We start from the raw sequence: 20,909 nt of genomic DNA on the forward strand, positions 1-20,909 counted from the left end.
TCAATAAGTCAAGGCAACATTTCTTATGAATTATTTTAAGTCAGGGTATTTCAATATGTTTTTGTAAATTAAAGCAACTTATCATGATCACTAGTCCATTTAAAATATTAAATTGGAATGACTGAAATTACAATTCGATTTTTACTGGAAAGTTTTAGGCAGCAATTTTTGTACAAATTGTCATTAACCTGACAACTATTGCTGGTAATCTGGTTTATTTGTCTTTTTTCTCTTTATTTGTTTGTCTTCTTTTTATCTTGTCTATTGCTGGTTATCTGGTTTATTTGTTTATTTTAAAACAAACAAATGTCTTCCTGTTTGTGAGTATGCTAGAGAAAACATACTTGAATATCATTTCTGTAAGATCGTTGCATTTCTTACAGCTGATTTAAAGCTCATCTCATGTTTGATCTGCACGAACAGATCAAAATGTCTCTTTGCTCATAAACCATTTTATATCTAAAATTTATCACACACCCGGTGTAAAGTGTTGGACAGATTGCCTCCTATTTTGTAACATTTCTCATCTCTGCTTTCTCCCTCTCATGGTTACCATGGAAATACTGCTGATGGCAATCATCATCCTCCATCAATTAAGAGAGGTTTTCAGATTTAGCTCCCACATTTATAACTGACCTGGACTGCACGCACACACACTTTAATAGGTGATGGATGCAGAAATGGATGGGTGCTCTGGTACAGCAGGTGCAATAACACAAACATTGGCTGCGTCTCATTTATCAAACCGTTCTGACACCGTTTGCTGATACCAGAGCATCTGATTGGATTTCCAGAGCTCATCACGTGAACTGACAGTGATTTTGTGCAGTAGATGTTGCTGCTCACGCACCAATGCTGATGCCAGCCTACGCCCCCTGAATTTATACCGCCCCCTTCGCAAACATCTTGTATGCATAGGACCGTCACCGAGAACGGGAAGAAGGCGCAATCGCATCCGTGAGCCATAGGAATACAGTGCTTTCGGTCACAGGGACTCTGTCACCACATCCACACTGAAAACAACATGGATGAAATGGAAGAGGAGTTAAAATGCCCGGTGTGTGGGTCTTTTTTCCGCGAGCCCATCATCCTACCCTGCTCCCATAATATCTGCCTGGCCTGCGCTCGGAACATCCTAGTGCAAACACCCGATGCCGAGTCCCCACAGAGCAGCCGCGCGTCCGGCTCCGGGGTCTCCGATTATGATTACTTGGACCTGGATAAGATGAGTTTGTACAGCGAGACGGACAGCGGCTACGGCTCTTACGGCGGGTTCGTGAGCGCACCGACCACCCCGTGCCAAAAGTCCCCCAACGGCGTGCGCGTTTTTCCTCCTTCCATGCCCCCGCCTCCCCAAGCGCAACACCACCTGCTGCCCCACACCGGCGTCCTCCCGCCGGTTCCGCGCAACTCCTGCCTCACCTGCCCGCAATGCCACCGCAGCCTGACGCTGGACGACCGGGGACTCCGAGGCTTCCCCAAGAACCGTGTGCTGGAGGGGGTGGTGGACCGGTATCAGCAAAGCAAAGCGGCCGCGCTCAAGTGTCAGCTGTGCGAGAAGAACCCCCGCGAGGCGACTGTCATGTGCGAGCAGTGCGATGTGTTTTACTGCGATCCGTGCCGTCTTCGGTGCCACCCGCCCCGGGGTCCGCTAGCCAAGCATCGGCTTGTTCCGCCGGCACAGGGAAGGATCAGCCGCCGCGCGAGCCCCCGGAAAATTTCCACCTGCACCGAGCACGAGCTTGAGAATCTAAGTATGTACTGCGTACAGTGTAAGACCCCCGTGTGCTATCAGTGTCTGGAGGATGGGAAGCACTCTACTCATGAGGTCAAAGCGCTGGGGGCCATGTGGAAGCTCCATAAGGTGGGGAAATTGGTTGAGGTTTACATGGCATACACATGTAGATAAAGAATACAGACTTTTAATGGTCTGAATGCTTTGGAAAAGAGCGTCTGTCAGATGCTTAATTCAGCCTAAATGAATGAAAAGGTTGTTTAAACAACATTTTGCCTTGGTTTAAAATTAGTACCAAGCTTTCAGAATCGCTTGTCTGTCATAGGATTTGCTGGAGAGCTCCAGTCTAATTCAAATACAGCGCACGACCCAACTAGGAATGAATCAGACGAAATGTAGAACATTAGTAAAAACACACTTTTCAGGTTATCACTGAGAGAATTACATACTTAAGCAGACAAAACATAGATATGTTATAATATTTTGAAGTATCTGTTTACATATGAGTATATACTGTGACCTGGACTCAGGTTTCTTGGTGATGTTCTCTCACCATAAACATGTCTGCGTAAAACGCGTCCGTTACTCGGGGAACGGCACAAAATTGCATGATTGTGGCCTGTTGTTGGCAACCTGAGACAGAAAGCTGATTTAGAGCGTGTCTTCGTGTGTGCGAAAGGCAAAGGAATGTATGAGAGCCAAAGAATGAAGAAAGAGTCCCCCTCCTCCTCTCTCTCTCTCTCTCTCTCTTTCTGCTGTATCATAGGAGTTCATAAATTGTGAGCACATAAATTGATCATTTCAACCTCAGAAATAGGGATTTATTGATTCTCAACAATCTCGACCACTAGCATCAACAGGCAGAGAAATGTGTGCGATTTACATGATTCTTTGTTTCCAGTAACGTCCCTTTTTATCTTGTGTTCAGTAACAAGACTTCATGTGAGTTGAGTTGCATTATTATGTTGTGTACATTACATTACTCACTGTGTGTCTAGTTACAGTTACTCTATGTGTGGTTTCATGGCTGCACAATATCAGTTGGAATTGGGACAGCAGCATCACGGCAGACCCAAATACGGCTTCCCCCATTTAGCACCTGGGACATGCACACAGAGAGCAGATCTTGGATCAGTGTCCTCTACCACGGTCCCATCTGTAATCGTTACACATAACACTTGCGAGCTGGCCTCATATCAGAGGGAAATGGCCTGTTTCCGCACTGCAGACACTTGCTTGTCATTCAGTGAACAGATTGTAGTTTTGCTATAGCCTGTGGGCACCATATGCTTCTATTTCTATCCTCATTTCACTTTTCCTCTGTGTCACATGCACAAACACATGCACAGGAAGCAGGAGAATTGGGGCTTTTAGTACGTTGATGCTGTGACATATTTCTTAACATTATAGGAATGTACCTGCCTATAGGGTTCTTTTGTACCATTTTGAAAGGGAAAGTTACCTCCAAATTCCTTATCTGCTCATCCAAACAACATTGGCCCAATTGAGCTCCTTTTATGGACACAAAACCACAGATACATTTCTCAAGATATCTTCTTTTGGGTTTCACAGAGAAAAGTCATACAGGTTTTGAGCATCATTAGGGTGAATCATTTTTTTCCCTTTATGGAGAACATTGTTTTACTTTGTTTCTCTTCTTTTTTATGTTTTTTTATTCCTTCTTATATACCTCATAATTTTTCCATTTAAAACAATCGTTTGTATGAATGTTTGATATTATATTTAACTGTGAGAATGTCGCATTTAGAGGGTATGTGGTGTTGTGCCACACTCTTTAAATGCTGGGTTACTTTCTACCCAGCGTTAGGTCAAAAAGAGTCAAACTCAAAGGTTGGGTTAAATTAACCAAGAAAATCTTTATAATTGAACCTGAAATGGATTAAAACAACCCAGCATAAAAAATAGTTTTGTCGCTTTATGACCCAACTCTGGGTTGAAAATAACCCAGCATTTTTAAGAGTGTATAGTTTCACGTGTGTAGTGCTCTACAGCGTGACTCTGTAGTCTATAGCGCTATAATGTAGGCCATAGAGTAAAATTTGGAGCGCCGTGTTTCGTTCCTTGTTGAGAACAGATCACAAATGAAAGTGGAGGTCTCCTGCTGGATGGTTGTCATAGCAATGTGAGACATTTCTATTGGGATATTTTTCCCACTCTAAAGCAACATAATTTCCACTGCGCCTGACGCACACACATACACACATTCACTCCTCTTCCTAATCTCTCACCCACTCTTGAAATGACAGATTTATATGTCTAACCTCCCACAAAAAATGTCATTTCCTCTCTCGATAACATTTCATATTTGTGCACATTACTAATTCTTTGTTGCAATAGCCCAACATTTGCATTGCATTTGAATGAATACGGGGTTGGAAATGTAGCACTTTCAAAGCGCAGAGACTAAAGAAACCAAAGGGTTAAATACGTACTCACTGGATATTGTATATATCGTCTTGAAATATTAAGACATGTGTTAGAGGTGTATTAAAAACAGTTCATTAAATCCATTGATGGATACATAAAAAAGAATGAGCAGGTAACATTTTATTGATTTACTTCTCTGTCCTGTGATGAATTCAGTGCAAAACCAAGGCCACATTGGCAACATTTTTCACTTTAAGTAAAGTTAACAGACAGTGCTAAACATTGCATTAAAGCTTTTTTAAACATTATCTTCAAATATGACTTATTTCAGATGTGCATGTACGTTAATACACCACAGCAATTTCTAAACATCTTTATCTCTGTTTGTTTTTCCAGGGTCAACTTTCTCAAGTATTAAATGTTCTGTCAGATCGAGCCACAGAGGCCAAAGAGTTCCTGGTGCAACTCAGAAACATGGTACAACATATACAGGTACACCAATGACACACTCATTTTTCTATTTAATGCTGAACAATCATTTTTGTAACATAATCTATTAAATTTGCAGCAGATTTTTTGTGTAATATTATGTCTATATTATTTGTCACAAGAAGTTATATTCAGGTTTGATGACACAGAAACCCATCCCTCATAATGCCAGTGGTCAAACCTGTATTATGATGTGTCTGTGTATTTGTGATTTAGGAGAATGGAGTTGAATTTGAAGCGTGTTTGGTTGCCCAATGTGACGCCTTGATCGACGCTCTCAACCGCAGGAAAGCCCAACTGCTCAGCAGAGTAACCAAAGAACATGAGCACAAACTCTCAGTAAGTAACACATACAGTATACAATAACAAACTTCACACCAAACCCTTACAGATTTGTATTGAGTCTCTTAACTCATTCTCACAGACGCAGAAATTATGAAGTATAAAATGCCAACATGGGAATGTTTCATATAATTACATCTGAAGCAAATTGCTCAATTGAAGCTTTAATGACTGCCACCTTGAAGGTGTTTCTATGTGTTAACAAACATGAATAATTGAAGTGCATATTTTCTATTGTAAGGGTATTGTTTATTTATCTTTAAGTAGCTTTGAGGGATTCTAGTGAAACAAGTGTGTGTTTAAATGTGTTAAACTAAAATTCAAGACTAAATTGCAGCAAAAAATCATCAGCAATTGCCTCGTGAATGTTTTTCTTTTGTGGGGTTGAGAATGTCAATGGTTAAAGATCTCTGCTATTTTAACCTTGAGTCATTATGTCCTGGAACAAGATGCTGAATTCCAGGTTGCTACAGTGGGACTCAATCTGTACTTATATTGCTGCACTGCTTATGTGATGAAACTTGGCAAGTAACTATAGAATCAGTGTACTTTTATATACTCTTAAAGGGACAGTTCATTTCCAAACTCATGCGATGTTCTAATACTGAACACAAAATTATTTTTTTGTTGACTTTTATGCTATGAAAATAAATGGTGACTTCAGGCAGTGTTTTGATTTTGGTCTGTGTTTTGCCCTTAACTTTATGGTGATTGTTCTGTGTATTTCAAAATAACAATAGTAGCTTGAGCCAGAGTGTCACGTATTGTACAGAACTTGAAACGAAGAGGCTTGGTGTGCGTGCAGATGAAAGGTTTTTTATAAAGCCAAACATGAAAGGTACATCCAAAAGCATGAACCAAAGAACAACAGCACAAAACAGCACATGCTTTGGAACAACAACTAACAAGCCAACACACAAAACATTGGGAATTTTAAACAAAGTAAAAGAAAAAACATAAATGTGACACACCATCAGACAGATGCATTACATGTGAATGATACTCAAACAATGACACTAAAGTTATTGATGCTAACTCAGAATATGGTTAGTTCAGCTCTCTCTCTCTCTGTCTAAGAAAACAAATGTGACTATATAAATTGTTGAAAAAAATGTATTTATGGGAACAACTCTTACACTCTGAAATTCAATTTCATATTATTACCTAGTCTGTGTAGTTTGTGCGGGAAAATTCTAGTGTGACGTTTTTGTGTGAGAATTGTTGCTTTTGCTCAAATTTGATGTAGGCCTGCCCCTGCCTCTTGTCTCCATGGTGCTACAGGCCTGTTTCCATGGTTACAGTGATGTTGGGGTTCTAGTGTTGTCCAGTGGCTAAGATGAGACTGAGAGCTGCTACGATGTTTCTGTTCTGTCTAGTTTTGTCTGGTTCTGTCTGGATCTAGTTTGGTAATCTGGTAAATTAAATGTTTTTATGTTTGGTTCATTTAAAGGCTTTGTCTGACTTCCTCTACAGCTTAAGAAGGATGATGTGTGTTTATGCTTACGTGTTTGTGCACACATAAATTTCGCTTACTCCATGTTATTGGGATGTGGCCAGTGGGTTTAAAAAAGAAGATACGCACACATACGTTAGCTGGTTTCCACAGTGTTTGAGGTTAAACTATCCTTCTGGCCAATTCATTCACACGTTGGAGTACAGAGAAATACAGTGATTGTGAAACGAAATGGTTTTTTTTGGGGGGGAAAGGTCAGTGTTGTGTTACCTGCTCAGAGAAGATGCCTACAATTGGTCGTGCTGTTGCCTAGCAACCCAGCCTCAGCAGAGTTATCGTGGATTTATTCTCATTCTTTCTCTATGTCTCCATATTGTGTCAGGTGGTTCGTGACCAGATTTCCCACTGCACGGTGAAGTTGAGACAGACCACTGGACTGATGGAATACTGTCTGGAGGTCATCAAGGAAAATGACCCGAGCGGCTTCTTGCAGGTCAACCTCATCCGCTGACTTTTTTAGATATTTGTACGCCTATAAACTGTTTAATCGAAACCCTATCTAGTAATGATAAATTAAGATTAAAGGTAGACAACTCATCAGAAATGTCATGAAAACTCTGTGGTCAAATATGTGAATACTGTAGTTCATTCACCAGCTTTGTTAACTGTGATACAGGCTTTTCAAAGTCAAACACTTCTGCTCAATGACACTTTGCCTTCCAAAATGGTGATCACAAAATGTTTCCTGCTCAGGGGAATTTCTTAAATTAACATTAGGTCATGCATTTACATAATGTCAACACTTCGTTAATTCAACATAATGTATTGTAATATATTCTGACTCGCAGTGTGGTTGCGTGTATGTGTCTGTAGATCTCAGATGCGCTGATAAGAAGGGTCCATATGACAGAGAATCAGTGGGGGAAAGGTTCTTTGACCCCTCGCATGAGCAGTGACTTTGACCTGACTCTGGACAGCGGCCCTCTTCTTCAAACCATACATCAGTTAGACTTCGTCCAGATGAAGGGTAAGTGTGCCTGTGTGGTTGGGTGTGTTTCATTTTTGCATGTCATTTTTAATGACACGGTAAGAAAGAACACTGGACTCAAAATAACCCTGTGTTTGTATGTGGTTTTGTCTGTGTTTGTGTAGTTCCTGCTGCTCCTATTCTTCAGCTAGAAGAGTGCTGCACTCAATCCAACAGTGCGACGTTGTCGTGGAAGCAGCCCCCCCTCTCCACCATCGCTGTGGATGGGTACATTTTAGAGCTGGATGATGGGAATAGAGGCCAGTTCAGAGTGAGTGTTGGAGACATCCAGCTCCACATTTGTCTACATCAGACCAATTCAAGCGCACAAGAACAGCACACAAGTGCAAAATAAATCTTATTGCTCGAAGATGATTCATTCCTCGCACTGCAGAATGCTATTTATATAGGAGAGGACCACTGCACACAATCACACATGCGTGCATACAAAGACTCCCTGTCTCATATGCACACTCAAACCCACACACACACACTAAAACTTTTGGCATATTTGAACCTGGTATATGCATGTCTGATCGATCTCATCGTTGTGTTTTCCTCACACTTATGCAGCAGCATTAACTTGTTAATGAATTTAATTTGTATTTACTTAAGGCTTAAAAAAGTTAGAAATTTTTACTAAATTTAATACTTTTTTCCTTACTATGTTTACTAAGTCAGTCACAATAACATACTCAAAATCATACCTAAACAGTTTTTAACAAATGTAAATTTAGTAAATCACTATTTACAAACAGTTAATCTCTCCCTGTTAATCTTAAAAATGCACTAAGTCACCTTTACTCAAAAGTCACTGAGTGCAGCTGTAATGCGTAAGAGGTGAACTGGCCCTCCCAGCTGAGTCTGGTCTCTCCCAAGGCTTCCTCCATTTATTCATCATTGAAGTTTTGGTTCCTCACTACCGTTGCTATGTTGGCTTCCTAACAGAGAATCTGCTGATTAACTTCTGCAAATTTCATAAACATTGATTTTATTAGGATGGTCCGCGATGTTTGTACTCTTGACACTAATTTTCCTCCTTTGTGTTTTTTTTTTCATGTAAAGCTGCTTTAAAACAATGCAACATTGTAAAAATGCTTTATAAATAAACTTGAAATAAATTTGAATTGAACTAAAGGAAGTGTGCATTCCATAGGAAGTATACGTTGGCACGGAGACAATCTGCACAGTGGATGGTCTGCACTTCCACAGCAATTATAGATCTCGTGTTAAAGCTTTTAACTCCAGTGGAGTGGGCCAGTACAGCAAAACCCTGGTCATGCAGACATCAGAGAGTAAGAGACGTTATACACACACACACACACACACTGACCTTCCTTTGGAATGTTTTCCCTTTTTATGCACGGGGAAGCTTGAGCATGTCAGTGCAAAATAATACTGGAGAAGATCTTTGAAAATTCTGCTTTTATTCGATCTTTACTGTGCATCAATGCATGTATGGTGCTAAAAAAAGGAAAATTACTTTTGTTTGTTTGTGTGCACTGAATAAATCCAGCTTCCCTGATATACTGCTTTCCTCCTCTCTTTCAGTGCCCAATTCTGTTACTCTCTTTTACTCTTTTTTTCTATCCATCTGTATTTTCTGTTTTCCATTTCTCTCTATCTTCTCCATCTCCTCGCTTTTCCTGTCCAATCTTCTATCACTTTTTTCTTCTGTCTCTTCATTTCAGTGAGACTATCTTCATATTGTAGTAAATCTGTGGCTGCAGGTACGAATGTCTGAACCTGAAATCATTATTATTGTTACTAACTAATGGAGAGTTTAGTTTCCTGTATATTTTACCCTAGGATCAAAATTAGCATACTGTAATTGACTGCCTCTCCGCCCAAACCTGTATGACTCTCTTTCCCTTGTGGAAAAAAAATCTCTTAATGGTTTTGTGTCCTTACAATGGAAGTCAATGGGGTCCAATGTTGTTTGGTTACCTTTATTATTTTAAATATCTTCTTTGGTGGTCTTCAGAAGAAAGTAAGTCGTACAGGTTTGCAATGACATAAAGGTGAGTAAATGATGAAAAAATGATTTTTGGGTGAAGCATCCATTTTAGTGTGTAAAAGTGCAAAAATGAGTGTCTTCGTTCTTCAAATCTGAACATTAAAGCTCAACTTGATCCTCATGACTATATATATGTGTGTGTGTTCTTTTTGCAGTTGCTTGGTTCACCTTTGATTCTGCATCAGCCCACCCTGACATCATCTTATCCAACGATAACCTAACGGTGACATGCAACAGTTACGACGACCGTGTAATCATGGGCAACACAGGGTTCTCCCGTGGCGTACACTACTGGGAGATGACCATTGATCGCTACGACAACCATCCTGACCCTGCGTTTGGAATCGCCCGGTCTGATGTCATGAAGGATGTGATGCTGGGGAAGGATGATAAAGCATGGGCTATGTACGTGGATAACAACCGTTCCTGGTTCATGCATAACAACTCGCACACCAATCGGTACGGACAGCTCTTGTTGTTCCAAGGGTGTTGTTTTATGCATGCCATTTTAACCATGAATAGAAAAAGCAGATAGAATTGTAGAATTGTTCTGCAGCTCTGTGTTGACAGAATTTTCATATTTGGATGATGAACCCTTCTGTGGAATCATATAATCTAATTTTGAGATTAGGAGCATCAAAGCAATCATAGTCATAAAAATGATAAAAATAGGTAGCCCTAAGGTGTTTTTATAGTAAAGAATTGGTTATAAATTCAAATGTTCATTCATAAAATGATAAATAGTGAAATTAATGATTTTACTGATACTAAGTATTATTATTTTTACAAGAAATGTTAGAAGCTAGCATGCTTAACATTGATTTCAATCTATGACATGGCCTTACTATAAAACATATAAAGGTTTTAATTTCACATTATGTTCTTTACATTATGTAGGATGATTTCATGTTGAAAACAGTAAATCACAAAAAAATGCTCTATTATTTTTGTTTTTAAATTTCTTTTAGAGATTAGCATGAGACTGAAAACATTTCATAATTTTCTATATCAAATGACAAAAAAGAATCAGTTAAAAGCAAGAGACAGTGCTGTTGGCCCAAAGCAAATGTTCACTGTTGCCCTTGGTAACAAAGTGGATGCTATTTAAATCCCAAATGAAACAAGATAATTGTCTAATTTTAATCACTTTATATCCACTGATATAATAGCGAAATAGATTTCAGTCACATTGTCCTCCCAGAAACTCTTCAGAATTCCATATTTGTAATAAAAATAAAATTGTGTCTTATAAAAGAATCATGATGGTCTCTTAAAACATTCTAGTGGAGATGTACACCCACATATACTTTATTGTGAGCGCACAGAGCTGCATAAGGCTATCATTGCTTTTGAGAACAGCATACAAAACACTTTCTACAGTTTCATAAATCCCATCATAGTTACGCCATCAGCGAGCAATATAACTTCACCCACACAGCCATGATGAACAATACGCTTTATTGTTTTCAATCGGTTCGTCTTTGAAGTACTTCTACATGCTCAGTGTCTCCACCAGTGTTCAGGTCTGAGCATTCCTATGAAAGGTGCTATGAGTCATTAAATAGGTGTCCTGAGATATCACACCTGTCTCTGTGACAGCCCTAGGCCTAAAAGTGCCAGGACACGGCCCACGCTTTAATCCTAAATGCTCTGTGCATGACAATCATTGCATTGATGACTTATGGTTGGCTAACATTTGTTTGAAGGCGGAGTTTTGAAAGAAGCATTCAGTGGCTAATTCTAATGTAGCAAAGCTCTGAAATTGGCTAAAGCATCTTTAAACAAGACACATAAAAAAGATGATAAAGTCAGAGAAACTTTACTGCCATCTGCTGCTGAGTAATAATATTGACACACTGCAGGCTAAGATCCGTATGAAAATCTTTTACATTTGGACATTTAAACATTGTGCCAAAAATAATTATATACATCATGCTTTATCTAATCTTTCTCTCTCAGTACGGATGGAGGATTAGGTAAAGGAGCGACTGTGGGAGTGCTGCTGGATTTCTCTCGTGGGATCTTGTTGTTTTTGATCAATGATGAGCAACAGGGACCCGTTGCCTTCAACACACTTGAAGGCACGTACTACCCAGCCATAAGCCTCAACCGCAACGTTCAGGTAAACAATTTATTTCATTTCTATAATTCACTGTACAGTCCTCATTTTATCTGACTAGGTTTAACAGAGCCTTTAACTCTTTAAAAAAAATCTGATGATCACAGAAGAAGATATTTTGAAGAATGTAGGACAGGATACAGTTCTGGGGCACTTTTGCCTACCATTGTAATTTTCCCTACTGTGTTAATCAATGGTGGCCAAGAACTGTTTGGTTACAAGCTTTCTTCCAAATATCTTTACATCAGAAAAAAATATTTGGAACAACTCAACGGCGAGTAAATGATGCGTGACCTGTCCTTTTAGTATATCAGTACTTATTATTATTTTTCAGATGTTAAAATAAGATTATTGTGGGTAGAGGAGAGATAAACCCTCAGTTTTGGATTACCAATATATCTATAAAATAATGTAATAACCATGTGTACGTGTGTCTGTGTATGTGTTTCTTTTAATAGGTTACTCTTCATTCTGGGCTACCTATTCCAGATTTTTATACGCCTGGAGAGTCTGAACCGGCAGGGTCAGTTTGCTGAAGAGACACAGCGAAAACACAATAACATACGAACACACACGCACACAGACGGACGCACACAGATTCACCTGTGAGTGCTTAGTGGGGGAATGCTGCTGACAGTCATTAACAGGTCTGAGAATTCGAAAATCTTATCAGAGCTGATATATTAACTCTGACCCTGATGTATGTGAGAAAGGAATATTGAAAATGTAATAATTTTCTCTTTCGTACTCTTTTTCTAAATATTATTATTATTTATTGATGTCGTTGTCGTTTTTATGGAGAGGGTGCTCATGGATATGAGCTGCAAGCTTGTAGGATTTTAACAGATGTTTGTCTGTTGTTTCATGATAAAGCCTCCGTGTGAAGTTAAGCTTAGAAATAAGTTACTGGTGTGCTAGACCTTAAAAGATGCATTTTTACGTTACATAGAATTGTGCTAGGTGTTCTAATGGTGTCTTGAACAGGTGGAAGTGGGGACAGAAACTATATCAATACCCCACAACTTCATAGTACAAATTACATTTATGTCAATTTTTGTCTGCAAATTTGAATCCCGGTTCAAACCTACAACACAAATCCTGTCTTCAGCCCTTATCAGTCTCTTATCTCTAAACCCAAACACCTTTCGGTTTAAGATCTGTCATTTTCTCTGAATTCTACAGTGGAGGAACAACACAAAAACAAAACAGAATGCCAGAATGAGCTGAATGTGTCAATGGGGAGGTAATAGCTCTCTGTTTGTTTAACAGAACACAGGACATTAACTAGGACACAAGCACACACAGGCATTTTCTCAGCCTTGCATAACATATTATGCAGAGATGAGAATGAATGAACTTTTGTTGCTCACTCTGTTTTATATATTTCATTTGCTGCCTCAAAGCTAAACGCAAATGCTAAACGAAGAAGTGGTGCTGCTTACTTTCAGTGTGAGAAAATATTGCAATATAAAACATTATAGCTGTAAATCCAAAAGAATGAGAACGTTAAGCAAGACAGCATACAGTAGCTGCTTGAAGCATTGGCTAATAGTTTACGTAGAGGATGTACTTTTGCATCAACAGATATTTTAAAACATTCCGCTGGTGGGGTTAAAATATGGGGCAGGTGCTGTACTTTTGATGTGTGTTGGGCAGTTAGTTGATGCTCAACACACATCTGAATGTTTGGGTGCAGGGAGGATCAATTTCACCCATTGTAAATTAATTGTATTTTTTCATAAAGTAATCCCGATATAAGAAACGAAATGTATTATTAATATTATTAACGTGTCTGAATTGTTGTTATCTGTAAAGTTCTATATCAATAAAATGGATTAAGTGACACATAGCTGCTTGTTGTTTTTCTTACAAAAGTACACCTACTGAAAAAATTTGCTGATTTTGGTTTCCATGACCAAGCAATATGATATTTACCATTAAAACATTTACAATATTCCTTTAGTGCGTTTTGAGGCTTATTTAAGTAGGATTTAATGATAAACTCCACCAACACTACACATTTCCCTACAGTAACCATCACTGTTTACGTGAAAACCCATACAATTCGAATTATAACCCATTTGTATTTGTTTCGGATTGCAGTACGTTTTCATGTTTTTTTCCTGGTTTACCTTGAGACGCACTTGGTCAATAAAGCATGGTCAACGTCCAAAAAGAGAGAGAGACTTTCTGCCCCTCCCTCGGTACCTCCTATAAAACTTTGGGGCTTGTTTAGCCGCGCGCTCGGTATAACGGGAGATCTTCAGGATGGCGACGCCTCTGACCGACCAGGAGAAGCGCAAGCAGATCAGCATCAGAGGGATCGCCGGGGTGGAGAATGTGGCGGAGCTGAAGAAGGGCTTTAACCGGCACCTGCACTTCACGCTCGTGAAGGACAGAAATGTCGCCACGCCGCGGGATTATTATTTCGCGCTCGCGCACACGGTACGCGATCACCTGGTCGGTCGCTGGATCAGGACGCAGCAATTTTACTATGAGGCCGACCCGAAGGTGAGACCGAAGCAAAAGTTGCAGCTAGGACGCGCAACAAGATAACACTTCTCAAATGTTAAAAGTCTGTTTGGGAAACAGGTTGGCACTGCACGCATTCAGTGATTTTCTGAGCAGTTTGCAGTGTTACCTATTTAAGAAAGGGTGCCTCATTGTACTCTTAATCTTTATTTTAATCATTTTATTTTAGTCATTTATTTTACCCTGATGGATAAAACTCATTCTTCACTTTTTTTCACAAACAAATGTTTATAATCCACACTCATGGAAAACATGCAGATGTTGGAAACACAATCTTTTTAAATTGTGACTTCCCTAGGCCTTGATTCTATTTATTATTATTATTTAATAATATTGTTTTAATTATTTCTAATAATGTTTCCTTTGCTTGTGCATGATGTGTTGTCAAATACATGCATGAACCTAAAGAAGATTTGAGAGTACAAATTACTTAAAAGTATATCTCAGCTTTGTGATTAATAACTAGTTTTTACTGTTATGGAATGTTTTTTAAAGTATGCCTTCCCTTGGCATTTGTTCTTACATTGATAAAATCATATGCAATGATGATTAAATAGTTATTAGAATATACAGAAATATACAATATTAATAATTACACTCATTTCAAAATATATAATCAGTTTGTATATTCCTTAGCGTGTATATTACCTGTCACTGGAGTTCTACATGGGCAGAGCTCTTCAAAACACCATGATTAACCTGGGACTGCAGACTGCTTGTGATGAGGCTGTGTATCAAGTAAGAGAAGACAAACTCATCCAGCCATCTACTTATCACCTCAATATCCATTCACTGATATATCTCTTCTAACCTTTGTTCTGCTTTCAACCAGTTGGGGTTGGATATGGAGGATCTAGAGGAGATGGAAGAAGATGCTGGTTTGGGAAATGGAGGGTTGGGAAGATTAGCAGGTCTCTTTTGCATACAAACACACACATGCATGTTTGCATTAAAGGAACAACCAGAAAGTGATATGAGCAACATTGACTTTAAATCAAACTCAACAGCTATGCTATAATCGAATTTCATTTACTATATGTGAATATGAATGATCCACAGCTTGTTTTCTGGACTCCATGGCTACTCTGGGACTGGCAGCTTATGGATATGGGATCCGTTACGAGTATGGAATATTTAACCAGAGAATCAATAATGGCTGGCAGGTGAATCTGTTTATGTGAAACACCAAAGTCTCTTTTTTGCTAAATTCATAATTGAATGTATGCCAGTATTGACCGTTCTGTCAGGATTTCCTAACATTTAGTGGTCCAGTTTGCGGTATTTTGTAGGACTTTCGTAAAAATCAATGCATGTAGACCAGGAGTCCATTGCGTTTGTGGTCACTGGCCTGGCGCATGTTTGGCATGTGAGGTTGCTGCAAAGCTGATAAAAATGGACCAATAGGGATCATTTTGATAAGAGACCGCAGCACGAGTTACTTGCAAATGGTCAGAGTTGATAAAAGTGTGTTTGTGCAGTGGAAATACTGTATTTTGAAGCAGGCAAATACACACATGAACATTAACCTGTCCTGTGTCAATACAGCTCAAGGATTGACACCGACTGTAAACCGTATAGCTACTACAGAATCTATCTATCTTCCAAATAAATAAAGATAAATGTGGATCCATGGTCTCTTTTTATTAATTTGTGTATTTATGATTATTCTTATGTGAGTGTAATAATGCTCTGTCTGATAGGTTGAGGAGGCAGACGATTGGTTGAGGTATGGTAACCCCTGGGAAAAGGCCCGTCCTGAGTTCATGCTACCGGTGCATTTTTATGGCCGCGTGGAGGAGAAAGAGGGCGCTGAGCCTAAATGGGTTGAAACACAGGTAAACAGTTACACACACAATTAGACACTCATCAATACACAAGGTATGATTTGTAATGCTTGACTGTGGTGTAGGTGGTCCTGGCCATGCCATACGACACGCCTATTCCTGGCTACATGAACAACACTGTGAACACCATGCGTCTTTGGTCTGCCCGCGCGCCCAATGACTTTAACCTGCGAGACTGTGAGTCATTTCAGGTTTCACATCCAATACATCTGTCGTATCAATCAATTCTTTGTATACATACTAATTTGGACAGTATTTCTTGTATAGCAAGATGTGTAGTGTCACTAAACTTTATACGTAATTATTAAAAATCCTGTGTTTGATAATTAGTGGCATCTAGTGGTGAGAATGCGAAATGCAACCAATGGCTCACTCCACCACTCGCCCCTCCATTTCGCAGCACTATTGTGTCTGACACAGAACTAAGATGTTGGAAATTTTTTGCATTTTTGCGGAAGGAGATTATATATTTATGAAACGCGCTCTGTAGCACAGATTTAACTCGTAACAAAACATATCGAAAACCATGTAAGGGGACCTGCGCTGTATGTAGCTCATTCTAAGTTAATAAAAACATATCGCTTCATTATGTAAGGTCGCTAAAGACATAGTTATGTAAATTATATTGCATTTCTGGCAATATATCCTTAATAAATATTACACATCGGAACTTTTTAAGGACAGATGTTTTCTTTTTCAGTTAATGTTGGTGATTATATTCAAGCGGTTCTGGACCGGAACTTGGCAGAAAACATTTCCCGTGTCCTCTACCCAAACGACAATGTAGGTTTTTTTCTTTATGTGCTACAAATTATTGTTTTGTAGTTTTATGAAACTGACATTTTCTGGGTGCTGTAGTTTTTTGAGGGCAAGGAGCTGCGTTTGAAGCAGGAATATTTTGTGGTGGCGGCGACTTTACAGGATGTGATCCGACGCTTTAAGACCACAAAGAGGAACAGCTCTAAGCCGTTGTCATTTGACAGCTTTCCTGAAAAGGTCTGCTTTTGCTGCACACTACATACTAAACACTAAGCACTAAACAACACAACAAAGAGAACACAGCTGTTTCACATTGTGTTTTGGACACTTTACAGCAAAATGCAAATGTGAAAGGCACTTTCCACCCACGCTATTCACTACAATAGTGCTCTGCATTATAGAATAAACTTTAAGGAAGATGGGTGTTTGTGATTGTGTGTGTTTGTTGTTAGGTTGCCATCCAGCTGAATGATACTCATCCTGCCATGGCCATTCCTGAACTTATGAGGATATTTGTGGACGTTGAGAAGCTGGACTGGGACACTGTAAGATTCATGAATAATTCATGATGTGCTGCTTTGAATATTGCTGTGATGTCACACACTCATTTTATTAACACAATAGAAAAGACACAACACATAGTATAATGACACACTCATCATAAGTTTTAAATATCCATTATAAACTAAATAAATAGATTGAAAATCTTTTCTTCTGTGTATGCGTTTAGGCCTGGGATATTACTAAGCAAACGTTCGCATACACCAACCACACGGTTCTGCCTGAGGCTCTGGAGCGCTGGCCAGTCGAACTGATGGAGAAACTGTTACCTCGACACCTGCAGATCATATATAGGATCAACCAAACACACTTGGATGTAAGAACACACACACATTCATGCACCCGATTAGCATTCTTATGAAGACACCAACATTAACATGCATGTGTATGTGTGTGTTTGTAGCATATAGCATCTCTGTTTCCAGATGATTTGGGTCGAATCTCCAGGATGTCTCTGATCGAGGAGGGAGGGGGGAAGAGAGTCAACATGGCTCATCTCTGCATTGTGGGGTCACACAAAGTTAATGGAGTCGCAGAGATTCACTCCGATATCATCAGAAAAGAAACGTATGCTGCAAATTTGTCTTTTACTTTATCTCCCCTCTCTTGCTTTCTCTAGACATTTTTATTGTTTTGGCATACAAAATATGCAAAATAGGAATTGTGCGAAAAAACATGCATATAAGGTGTTAAAAAAGTATACTGTGATTTATGAAAACATTTTCAGTAAATTATTTATAAAATAAGAAATACAAAAGGAACCCTTAACCCTTAACATTGTGTCTCAGTGAATTTATACATCGTGAACACATTTTCAAATTATTCTCAAATTAAATGTATTCTTTAGATTTCGAGATTTTAGCAAGATGGAACCAGAGAAGTTTCAGAATAAAACGAATGGCATCACACCACGACGCTGGCTTCTCCTTTGCAACCCTGGACTCGCCGATCTGATCGCAGAGGTCATGGGATAAGCTTAGTCTGATTTAGTCTTTTCTTCACACTTTAACATTGAGTTTCATTGGTGCATTTGTGTGTGTTTTTTAGGCTATCGGTGAAGATTACGTGAAGGATCTGACGCTGCTGCGGAACTTGAATGATCTGGTTGATGATGATGCTTTCATAAGAGATGTTGCCAAAGTCAAACAGGTTTGCAGTAAAACTCTTTTTAGCAACTTTTACCAAAAGATGTTTCATATGAATCTGTTTTCATTCCTCATAAATAATTTCAATTCAAGAATTTTGAGTTTGAAAAGTTATCGAGTAAATTAAAAGTAAATGTTTCAAGTATCAGCAGTTACAAATACCTTATGTTTTCTGCAGTTTATGGCAACTCATTTTTTTTTTTCTGTGTGTTTGTGCAGGATAACAAGCTGAAGTTTGCGCAGTACTTGGAGAAGGAGTACAAAGTGGACATAAATCCTTCATCCCTGTTTGACGTCCATGTGAAAAGAATCCATGAATACAAACGACAGCTGCTCACCTGCCTCCATGTTATCAGCATGTACAACCGTATGTACATGAAAAAAAACCCTGACAAACATATAAAAATCTTCCTCATATTTAGGCCTGTGTGGTTTAAATGCGCTGTAAATTGCTATAAAATAAAGCATCTGCCAAATGCATTAAAATGGTTGTAAATGACGCAATCACTGTTTCACACACAGGGATCAAGAGAAACCCCACCAAAGTGTTTATACCACGGACTGTGATCATTGGGGGCAAGGTTAAACAAAACACTATCCTAAATAAAAAAAACTGCTTTATGCATCAAAGTATTTGGCTTTACTATGTGTTTTTTTGGGGTATAGGCTGCTCCTGGATATCATATGGCAAAGATGATCATTAAGTTGATCACCTCTGTTGCTGATGTGGTAAATTATGATCCTGTGATTGGCCATAAATTAAAGGTCATTTTCCTGGAGAACTACAGGGTGTCACTGGCCGAAAAAGGTAAAATGCCACTTATATATATATATATATATATATATATATATATATATATATATATATATATATATATATATATATGAAATTCAATTGTGAGTCATTTGTAGATAACACATGTGTATATCTGGGTATTTATTGTGCAGTGATCCCAGCTACCGACCTGTCAGAGCAGATTTCAACTGCCGGTACGGAGGCGTCCGGAACAGGAAACATGAAGTTCATGTTAAATGGGGCTTTGACCATTGGCACTATGGATGGTGCCAATGTCGAGATGGCAGAGGAAGCTGGAGAAGAAAACCTCTTCATCTTCGGCATGAGGGTGGAGGAAGTAGCAGAGATGGATAAAAAAGGGTATAGAATGACAGGGAGATTAGATAAATGGATAGTGGTGATTGTTTAGCCCTTGGGTGGTGCGTTTTATGCCATCTTTATCCTTGTTTAAAGACATTAACTGTGTTTTTGTTTGTTTTGTGTAGCTACGATGCAATGGAATATTACGAGAATCTTCCAGAGCTGAAACAGGCCATAGATCAGATTAAAATGGGCTATTTTTCACCGACACAGCCGGAGATGTTCAGCGACATCATTAACATGCTCTTCCATCATGATCGGTAAAACACTCATATGCACATTGTCTTTTAAAGTCTTACATTTCAAACTTTAAATATTGAAATTCTCCTACAGGTTTAAAGTTTTCGCAGATTATGAGTCTTATGTCAAGTGTCAAGAGAGAGTCAGCGCTCTCTATAAGGTAATTAGATTGAAACGAGACATATTTTCAGCATAAAATCTTATTATATGCAAATTTTAACAAGACATCTCACCCGGCCGATTAGGATCAGACAGAATGGACTCGGATGGTAATTAAGAACATTGCAGCATCTGGAAAGTTTTCCAGCGATCGCACCATTAAAGAGTACGCCACTGAGATCTGGGGAGTGGAGCCAACTGACCTGAAGATTCCTCCTCCCAGTGTACCACGTGAAGCCCTTGAAGAAACCGCTCGTGCCCTACGCAAGATCTGAAAACATCAGCACACTGTTCGTGGATTATGAGATCACTTCTGTCTTTACTCGGTTTACCTAAAAGAAAATCACTTGTTTTGTTTTTCAGTAAACGTCCATATTTCCGCCTAGCTAATTCTCATATAAAGTTTTGCATTATAAACTAAAAAAAGCCAAAAAACGAATTAACTAAATGTTTTAATTCAACATTGAAGTCTGTTATGGATATGATGAAAAAGTACATAAAATGTTAGAAATGAGTGAAAGCAGAATGAATAAAAGCCAACAGAGTATCTCCTGATACAAGTGTACCCAGTCTGAGTTTGATATGAATGTTTGACATTTTAAATAGCTCGTCTGTTCTTCCAAGTACATTGAAGAAATTTAAGCAACAAATAATGTGGTAATTGTAATAGTTTTGGTGATCCCCACAACAACCTACATACAAGATTTTTGTAATGGTCAATGATAAAAAGCACATGACTCATACAGGTACAAATGGAAACTAATAGCATGCGTTTCTCAACAGGGATCAGAATCAAAAAAAATTTTATCAATTCTTATTAATATTTTTGCTAGAGTATGCATTTATCATCCGACAGTCAACAGTCTGCATTTTATGAAAGGGGCTTTCATCAACAGGTCATTCATCGCTCTCTCTCATTACACACACAGGAGGCGCTATTGCG

The 20,909-nt window shown here is 38.8% G+C and overlaps 2 protein-coding genes across 2 annotated transcripts; both read left to right on the top strand.

The window, feature by feature from the left end:
* The first annotated feature begins 928 nt into the window (after positions 1–928).
* On the top strand, positions 929–13,413 carry trim9 (tripartite motif containing 9). The gene is made up of 10 exons (XM_056761380.1): positions 929–1,864; positions 4,520–4,615; positions 4,829–4,951; positions 6,790–6,900; positions 7,281–7,434; positions 7,560–7,705; positions 8,591–8,729; positions 9,607–9,910; positions 11,411–11,573; positions 12,029–13,413. Exons 1-10 carry the CDS (start codon positions 1,025–1,027, stop codon positions 12,104–12,106), a joined length of 2,154 nt encoding a protein of 717 aa, XP_056617358.1. The 5' UTR covers positions 929–1,024; the 3' UTR covers positions 12,107–13,413.
* A 390-nt stretch (positions 13,414–13,803) lies between these two features.
* pygl (phosphorylase, glycogen, liver) lies at positions 13,804–20,531 on the top strand. Its single transcript, XM_056761427.1, has 20 exons — positions 13,804–14,081; positions 14,739–14,840; positions 14,935–15,013; positions 15,162–15,265; positions 15,803–15,937; positions 16,012–16,123; positions 16,647–16,729; positions 16,805–16,942; positions 17,158–17,250; positions 17,436–17,582; positions 17,670–17,833; positions 18,114–18,228; positions 18,314–18,415; positions 18,631–18,778; positions 18,934–18,992; positions 19,078–19,219; positions 19,360–19,567; positions 19,693–19,827; positions 19,901–19,967; positions 20,053–20,531. The coding sequence occupies exons 1-20, from the start codon at positions 13,839–13,841 to the stop codon at positions 20,239–20,241; spliced, it is 2,565 nt and encodes an 854-aa protein (XP_056617405.1). The 5' UTR covers positions 13,804–13,838; the 3' UTR covers positions 20,242–20,531.
* Positions 20,532–20,909: the final 378 nt, after the last annotated feature.

This window comes from Triplophysa dalaica, chromosome 11 (genome assembly GCF_015846415.1).
Source record: "Triplophysa dalaica isolate WHDGS20190420 chromosome 11, ASM1584641v1, whole genome shotgun sequence".
Lineage (NCBI taxonomy): Eukaryota > Metazoa > Chordata > Actinopteri > Cypriniformes > Nemacheilidae > Triplophysa > Triplophysa dalaica.